The 9,347-nt window shown below is 42.9% G+C and overlaps 1 protein-coding gene across 2 annotated transcripts in view; it reads left to right on the forward strand.

The window, feature by feature from the left end:
- The window catches only part of HERC3 (HECT and RLD domain containing E3 ubiquitin protein ligase 3), a 117,829-nt gene extending 109,918 nt beyond the window's left edge, over positions 1–7,911 (forward strand). For both annotated transcript variants that reach the window (XM_080797465.1, XM_080797466.1), the window contains exons 24-26: positions 3,678–3,861; positions 4,089–4,191; positions 6,210–7,911. In XM_080797465.1, the coding sequence (XP_080653591.1) occupies positions 3,678–3,861; positions 4,089–4,191; positions 6,210–6,418 (496 nt within the window). In that variant the 3' untranslated portion in view covers positions 6,419–7,911. The remainder of the gene's footprint in view (positions 1–3,677; positions 3,862–4,088; positions 4,192–6,209) is intronic.
- The last annotated feature ends 1,436 nt before the right edge of the window (positions 7,912–9,347 follow it).

Here is a 9,347-nt window from a genome sequence, read left to right on the forward strand (position 1 = left end):
CTTTGCTAGGCAACCTCCTGAGTCAAATATCCAAATTTAAGTTTATCACTTAAATTCTCCAAAACACTAGAACATAATTTGGCCAAGTTCTTTGCCACTTTATGACAAGATTGCCTTTCCTCTAATTTCCAATAAATAACATGTTCCCCATTTCCATCTGTGACATCACCAGAAGCATCTTAATATTCATATTTCTTGCCAAATTCTGCTTATGATGTATGTTTATTTTCCGACAACAAAAGCTTTCTCTACAGCTCTCCTCTTTTCATTCTGAGCCTTCACCAGGATCTCCTTTGCCATTTCTATCAACTGTCTCTTCAAGGCAGTTTAGGCTTTTTCTATCAACCGCCTCAAAACTCTGACAGCCTTCACCCGTTACCCAATTCCACAGTCATTCTACATTTATAGGTAGTTGCTATTATAGTACCCACTTCCTGGTATGAAAATCTGTATTAGGCTTCTCCAGAGAAACAGAGCCAGTGGGAGATGTATATACATGCATATATACTTACACAGTTACACACACACACACACACACACACACACACCCCATACAGGTTCACAGCTGTGGAAGAATTTTACCTCAGGATTAATCAAACTCCCAGGCTCACCCATACCCAATTTAGATGATGTCTGCATGATATATCAGGCTTCTCCAGAGAACCAGAACCAGTAGGGAGCAGTGTGTGCACACTTCATGTACATACGGGTGGGCAGACAAGGCCCGGGAGCTGCAGTCAGCAGGCTGCAGACCCAGGAGAGCTAGTGGTTGTAGTTCTAGTGCAAAGGCAGGTGGGCTGGAGGCTCAGGAAGGGCTGGTGCTTCTGGTAGAGTCTGTAGGCAGGAAAACAGTGCAGCCCCAGCTCCAAGGCCACATATATGTGTGTATATACATACATACATAGAGAAAAGAAAGACAGACAAAGAGACTGATCCTTGGGTATCTGCCCATGTGATTGTGAGGCTGGCTCTTGGGAATGTTCAGGGCGGGCTGGCAGGCTGAAAATTCTGGCAGGAATGGAGGCTGCAGTGTAGATGCCAGAGTCTTTCCTCTTCAGAGGGTGTGGAGGACCTCAGGCTTTTGAGACCTTCAGCTGATTGGATGAGCCCCCCCCCCCCTTCATGAAGACTGATCGGCTTTACTCAACGTCTCCTGATATAGATGTTAATCCTATCTAAAAAATACCTTCACAGCACTGTCTTGTCTGGTGTTTGACTAAGTTAACTGATTACTGTAGCCTAGGCAAGTTGACACATAAAATTAACCATCACCATCTATAATAAAAAAATCATGTTGATGGTGAATTCTCTGAGGCAGTTGTACCAGGAAAGTCCTCTTAGTTTTATCCAGTGGGTTTTGAGAAAGTAGTCCATCAGATGCGGTGTGAGAAACTTTGAGAATCTGTGGTAAAGATGTGTAATAATCTTTCTGTGTTAGTAGCTTTTATTTAAAAAAACTGAACATTCACCCCATTTTATTTATTTTTTTTTTTAAAGGTTTTATTTATTTATTTATTTGACAGACAGATATCACAAGCAGGCAGAGAGGCAGGCAGAGAGTGAGGAGGAAGCAGGCTCCCTGCTGAGCAGAGAGCCCGATGCGGGGCTCGATCCCAGGACCCTGGGATCATGACCTGAGCCGAAGGCAGAGGCTTTAACCCACTGAGCCACCCAGGCGCCCCCATTCACCCCATTTTAAAGATGAGAAAAGAGAGGCTTAGTAGTCAGCATAGAGGACATGGCAGAGCCTGGATTTGAATCCCTGTCTGCTTCACTGCTCGCTGTATGACATGCCTGGTGTTTAGTTAAGGGTGGTGGTCCTGGAAGAAGTGTTTGCTTGGAGGAAAACCAAGACGTTCAAGGGTAGTTTTATGAAGTACGACACTACAGTGAAGGATAAGTAGAAAGGAATCTGTCTTCATAATGTCGGATTTTTTTAATTTTTAGGAAAAAATTTTAAAATACAGAAAAGTACAGACTAAGCTGACAGCTTTGTATGTACGAACCAGAGTAAACGGTGTTTGCTTCAGATTTTGTAATAAAACAATGACCGAGATTCCCGTGCATCCTCTCACTCCCTTCCCGCTCTTCCACCTTCCTTTCTCACACTGGCAAAACACTGATGAAGTCGATGCCTGTTCTTTCCTGTTTTTATATGTTTATAATGTGTGTATTAAGACCAATTAATTATAGCTTTTATTTTAAAAATTACCCCACATTTCTTACGTACAGCATATATGTGATTTCACACTTACAATAAACAAGATCTTATAGCCTTAAACCATATAATAATCATTGCTAATATTTACAAAGCAGCCTTGGTTCTAAGAACTTTGCATGTATTAATTCATTATTTTTTGTAACAGTTCCTTGGGTTATATACTCTTATTTTTCCCATTTTACAGATGAAGGGATTGAGGCACAGAGATTAAATAATTTACCCAAGGGTCATAAGATGTAAGTAGCAGAGCCACCACCTCTTATAGTTAGTATTGTTACAAATGTTTAAAAAAAAAAACAAACCACTGAGTGGTGCCATCCCACTAACTGAGCAGTCAGTAGTTGGTCCTTTGGTTGCATCTGATGCAGTTAATTGATTCAAGACGGGACTGATGGCAGGGAAAGAAAAATGTAAAAAAGCAACTTACGTAAATGCTGTCATAGTGTACTTAACAATCAAAAACTTGGGTTTCACTCAAACACTGATCTTGAGGTTCTGTTCATTTGGATAAATATGGGCCTAGTTAACTCCATCAAAATGCTGTGCTTTATGGTTCCTATCTTTATGACCATACCATCTTTTTTTGGTCCATTCTCATATTAATGGATATTTAGTTTTGTGTCTTCCAATTCTCTATATTTACAAGAAAATGCTGTGGTGAACATCTGTGTATTTGTCTCGCGCACGCTCTCTGGGCCGCCCCCTGGTAGGGGAGTAGCTCAGTTAAAGGGTATTTACAGTTTCAGCTTTTTCCAGATGTTGGCAACTTATTCTCCCAGATGTTTACATCTCAGTTCACAGTTGACATTTCCCACTAGGGGAGACTGAATGCATACCGAAGATGGCCAGACTGTATACAAATAGAACTCTGACCTGCAGCCTGCAGACACGTGTCCAGGAAACCAGCCCCTTATCTACAGCAAGCAGCCCAGGAAGCTGGCTTGCTGGGAGTCCGACTTGCAGGATATCACTGTCTTCATTTGCATTTGACTGATTATTAATGAGCTGGAGCCCATTGTATAAGACAGGCCTTTCCAGAAAGGTGTTAGAAAATTACCTTTTAGAATAGGTGAGGATTCCACTATCACATGGTTTAACTTTGCTCGTTTCTGAAGAGAAGGGAGGCAGCCTAGAATCGTTACCTCAGACTTTTTCTTTAAAGCAGAAAAAGTCTGTATTTTTTTTCCAAACTAAATTTTAAGGAGGACAGTACGTAAGATGAAAACGAGCTCCTCAGGTAAAATGGTTCCACCTGCCTGGTCTCCCCCGCTTCCCGCCAGTCTCCCCTGCCCCCGGATCACCCGAGACGCTGGAGGAATCCTCGGGCTGGCTGGTGATCTCCGGGATGCCTCCTGGCGTGAGAGTTTGATGAAATCCCATTTTTCATCTCTCTCCACTTCAGAACTTCTACAAGATTTCGGGCTAACCATATTCTGTTTCTTTGGGCTTCTGGCAGGCAGGAGTTCGTGGATGCTTACGTGAATTACGTCTTCCAAATCTCAGTTCACGAATGGTACACGGCCTTCTCCAGTGGCTTCCTGAAGGTGTGTGGTGGCAAGGTGCTTGAGCTCTTCCAGCCTTCCGAGCTGCGGGCTATGATGGTGGGGAACAGCAACTACAACTGGCAGGAGCTCGAAGAGGTGAGGATGGGCCGTACTGTCTTCACCTCCGAGGAAGCAGCTGTGGCCTGCCAGGGGGGCCCAGAGCCTGGTCTCTTTTCAGGTGGTCTGTGGTTGAGGGGGCATTGGAGGCCTCCTAATCTGGGTGGTTATTTCTTCCTGTCCACTGCAAATTGTGCACAAATGTATGTCCTCTATAATATTCTTCTTCTTTAAGACAGGTTTTTCTCTTTGTCTCTTTTGGGCAGACTGCCATCTACAAGGGTGATTACTCAGCCACACATCCCACTGTGAAACTATTTTGGGAAACATTTCATGAGTTTCCATTGGAAAAGAAGAAGAAGTTTCTCTGTAAGTATCAGTCATGTCAACACAGTGCTTGTCCACGGGTTAGTGTTGCCTGTGGTGGAGGGTGATCTACCCCACAGGTCAAGGTCTTGTAAATGAAAAAGAGTAAGTGAGGGAAGTATATTTCCACTTCTTGTCTTAATGAGACCTCAGGCAAACATAGGTGGTACTTCCTTATTTGTTGCCTAATAGGATGTATTGCATGAAAGAAAGAAAAGCATTTTGCTGATTTTCAGTTGCTTTTAAAATATTAGTTATTTTATATGTGAGTATTATGAAATATCACGTTGATAGAATCTAATTCGATTAACTTCCCGTATCTCTCTAGGCTTTTGAAAATTTTGCAGTGTCTGCTACAGATGTAACCGGGGAGATAGGATTTAGAATAGCTTTATTGAGATACGACCCACAGAGCATACAGTCCACCCAATTAACGTGTATAATTCAGTGATTTTTAGTATATTCACAGAGATTTGATCCTGTCAGTAATTTGTAGAACATCTTCATCACCTCAGAAAGATATCTTGAACTCAGTAGCAGTCATTCCCCATTTCCTCCTGACCTCTCACCCCACTCAGCCCCCCTTTCCATCTGTTTTCTGGCTCTGTGGATGTGCCTGTTTGGGACATGTCACATAAATGGAATCATACAAGATATGGTCCTTTGTGACTGGCTAGGGGACATTTGAGAAGGGTAATATATTTGGAAAGGAAAATGAAGCCTAATTTATGTCAACACATTCAGCCTTTCAAAAATAGTTGTAATCTTTGTGTCTGTATATAATCGGGGTCAGAAATTTGCTAGTGAATAGTATACAGTTTTTGTTTATATAAAATAAAACAACGTTTCAAAAGGCAGTCCCTTTTGCTTTATAAGCATGAGCATATCTTAATATTAATGCAAGATGTACCCCCAGATTCTACTGCTCCCACTGAGTGAGGATGAGAGGAAGTGGCGGGGGGAGGGGGCAGGCTCATACAAGAATGCTTAAAAAAAAAGAGCCCTGCTTCTCCTCTGCCTAGTTCCATTGGCTTTTATGAACAGTGGCCTATAAGTTAAATGACAGGTTAAGGTTTGTCGAATGACAGGTTAAGGAGCTTGTAGGGCTCTAACAACCAAGAGAAGTGTAGCCATGGAGATTTCTTAAAAGAGTTTTTTCTGTTCAGAGATCATTAGACTTGTGGAAATTTTTAGTAACTCTACAGATATTGGCAACAATGTTTACATACCACAGCTTCAGGTAATAGGTTTTTTGAAACTGCTCCTTAACCAATGACTTGTTTGTAGTAATTCCAGCAATTTAACTCTGAGGTTATGTATTGCTAGAAAACATGGAAAGACAGCTGCGTTGGCCTCTTTCTCTCTCTCTCTCTCTCTCTCTCTGTCTTTTTTTTTTTTTTTTTTTGCCAAGTCACAGTGTGTTACAAGAGTGAAATGTCTAATATAACATCATTGTTGCTCTTTTGGTTTAAGAAATTTAGGGAAAGGAGCAAACAGATATCAAATGGATATTCCCTAGCTCAGGAGGCGTATACACACTAGGCCCCTGGCCACAGAAGACTTTGAAGTCCCATTGATGATGGTCTTCTTCCTGGCTTCCCTCTGAGATCAGCTCTTTACCTATGTCAGGAGTTCCTTTCCTCTCTGATTTTGTGAAAGCTCCTAACATTTATGAGGACATACATTTGAGGCCTTTTTTAATTTGAGGGCATTTTAGGGCATCTTTCATTTAGATGGATGATTTGTGTCCATGTGTATATAATCAGGGTCTGAAATGAACTAATGAAAAACAGAATTTTTATCCGTATAACCCGCCCCCACCCCCAGGATTGAAATGCAGTCAGTCTCTTGCTTTGTAAGAACAAGCGTAGGTGAATATTCATGCCATCCATGTTGGCACCTAGAAGTGTACTTCTTATGCGAGCCACAGGGTGTCATGCCTTCCTCTCCTTTCTGTGCGGGGCTGCAGAGAGCAGCTCCTGGGCTGCGTAGCTGGTAATGCCCTTTCCCTTTCTCCTCAGTGTTCCTAACCGGCAGCGATCGCATTCCCATCTACGGCATGGCGAGCCTGCAGATTGTCATCCAGTCCACAGCCAGCGGCGAGGAGTACCTGCCCGTGGCCCACACTTGCTACAACCTTCTTGATCTCCCCAAATACAGCAGCAAAGAGATCCTGAGCGCACGGCTGACCCAGGCCCTTGACAACTATGAAGGGTTTAGTTTGGCTTGAGGCTCCCCAGTGTGCCCCAGATTTCCCTCCCTTCCTCAGTGTCCACATGGAGGCCCATACAGAAAACCATGGGGAAGGGAGTTCTATTTTTTTATTGTCTGAATGGGTTGGGACTTTTGAATCCTGAACCTGGTTGATGTGTTTCTGGGCTTGTGAACAGGAAGCAACCTTTCTGAAAAATCGGGTTGGGGATGGGGGTGAAAAATTGGCATTTTTGTTTTTAAACCAAATTACCTAGTAGTGTTCCTTGCACTTGTGAATATGTTGCACTCTGCTGGAAAAAATGGCAGTGGGTTTTTAACCTCTCATTTCCCAAATGTCTCTCTCAGCCCTGCTGTTTCCTCACAGTGCTTCCTGTCCCTCTCATTCCTCCGAATGATTTTGACTGATGCGCCCTTTCTCACCTGCACGTGCAGAACGGCTCCTCTCTCTGCAGACTTGGACATGCTCCTGGCTTGTTGCAGCCCTGCTCTAAGGACTAAGGAGGCAAGGACTACTTCGGAAAGTCCCAAGTCCAGCAAGCTGAATCTGGGTCCCTTATTTCATTATTTTGCCTGAACTCTTGAGAATTCATGGGAGCCTTTATGAACAGATCTTGCTTTAAAAAGAAGTTGTTGAGGGACTAGCAGTCTCTAGCTGGCTCTGCCTATTACTGGACCTGCTTAGAGACATGCAGAGCAGCTCAGCATTGTAGCTGAGCCGAATTTTGTTGTGTTGTTCAGCCAAGTCCCTTCGACAATAAGGTGAGGTGATAGACCCCTACTCCTTCAGTTATCTCGCTTTTGGAGCAAGTTGCATTACTTTTTTTAAGAGTATCTTCTCCAAGGAAAGTAGAATTAATAAATTTCTTGTTCTCTTTCCCTGTCAAATTATGCCCTCTGCCTCTTTCTCTTTCCTTCCCTTCCTTCCCTTTCTCACTTCATCCCATTGTTTCCTGACTTAATGCTCCCTTCCTGTCCTTCTAGTGGATGCATGCAGTCTATTTTTTTAATTTCTATTTAAATTGCAAAATTTCTATTTTTTTTCCTTTTCCCTAATTGCTAACACTTAAGGACATTCTTTACTATGGGACTTTTGTTTATTGCATTTGAAATGTTTGTTTACAGTGGGATTTCAGGGGGATATTGTGTTTAGAGCAAATATATGTATCAAAAATAACGACATGCTCAACCTACTTCATCATGGGATAAGAAAATTCTACATGATCAAAGAATCCATGTCAGCCTAATTTTAAATTCCTAGTCACTAGAGGAAAGACTTATTTATATAAAATGAAGTATTTATGAACCGTGATACAGCATCAGATCTCAATGAAGGATGTAGATTTTTGCTTTTTTTTTTTGTTTTTAAAACTTATTTCAATTGCTAAATTGGTAGTTTTTTCAGTCTTTATAATACAAGATTAAAAAAAGATATACAGTTATATGAAATGTTTATTTTCTATGTGTGTGCATATAGTTCAATATTATGCAATAAATTTGGTGTTTTAACTTAAAATTATTTCTTATTGTATTTGCAGAATGGGTAGCTTGCTTTCAGCAGAAGAATTATCTACTCAAATAATAAAAGGTCAAATTTGGTTCCAGTCATAAGAAAGTAAGACCAAGCACTAGGGAAATGGAGAAGGGAGCAGGGTCAGGGTAGCCTGAAGGGTGGATGGGATTTCTGAAAGTTGTGATAGGTGAAAAGGCATTTCACGTGGAGGGGAAGGATTTAGAGAAGGACAGGAACAATTTGGAGAGCATCAGGGGAAGTAGAATAACAGTAAATAAGACTGGGGGAGGGGGAAGAAAGTAGCTTTGGGGCTGAGGAACCAGGCTAAGCAATAGAATTTGAGTTGGTAGCCACGCAGGATTTGTCAAAATGTTCAGAACTTTGGGGTAGGGGTAGGAGGCAGTGATAGGACTTAAGACTGGTTTAAGAAGAAAACTGGATGGGGGTACATTTGAAGGAATTAGTCCTTCCCATTCTGAGAGCAGTGAGAGAGGTAGCAGTAGAAGTAGAAGAGTACATTGCAAGAGGATCCAAAATGATGGCACAGGAAGACCCTCATCTCTCCTCCATGGACACAAGTCTATGCCAATCTGTACAGCAGTTCCTTCTGAAAAACAACTGAGGGCTGATGGAACAAATCCTGCATGACAGGGGTTGGAGGGACCACATAGATGACAGGAGACACAGTAACAAGAACCCCCAATTCCAAAGATGTGAACTGCATTGTGGAGGGAGGAGACTACTAAGGGACTATGAACAGATTTTTCTGTCCTGAGAGACAGAAAAACTGGGGCTTAAAAGAGCAACGAGAATATAAAGGAACTAACCCTCCACCAAACAGTGGGATGCTGGAGAAGCTAGGCAGTGCCACTGTTTATGTTCCCCCCCACCTTGATAGCACAGAAAGGAGCAGAGTCTGGGTGCCCTAGCCACCACACTGCCCTCAGCAAGCCTTGGATCCCTAGACCACATCAGCCCTGGCCACTCTGGGGCCACAGAAAAAAAAATAAAACATGGTTTCAAGAGCAACTAGAATATAAAGGAACCAGCCTTAGAGCTCTACCAGTGAGGGAGCTGCAGAATGCACTCTGGGGTCCGAGAGGCAGGTGAGTACCACAGTTTACATCTCCCCTCCACCTTGATAGTGCAGATGGAAGCAGAATCTGGGCCATCCCCTAAAGGAGACTGCACAAGGTAGCCCCAGTACAGCATATGCTGGGACACCCCTGAATGTCACCCACCATAGCTACACCTCTCTCAACATGGTGCAAAGCATCCCAGAATACTCCAGGCCTGAACCTGTTTGGCTCAAGTTGTTTTGCCAGAACCCCTAGGGAAGGAGTGCCACCAAGACCTCCCAGCCTGGCACACCTCAGCTCCAGCTATCACAGCTAGGTACTCCCAGAGTGGAGTACCCTGGGAGCCCTTTGCACAA

This window comes from Martes martes, assembly GCF_963455335.1.
Source record: "Martes martes genome assembly, chromosome: 2".
NCBI classification, from domain to species: domain Eukaryota; kingdom Metazoa; phylum Chordata; class Mammalia; order Carnivora; family Mustelidae; genus Martes; species Martes martes.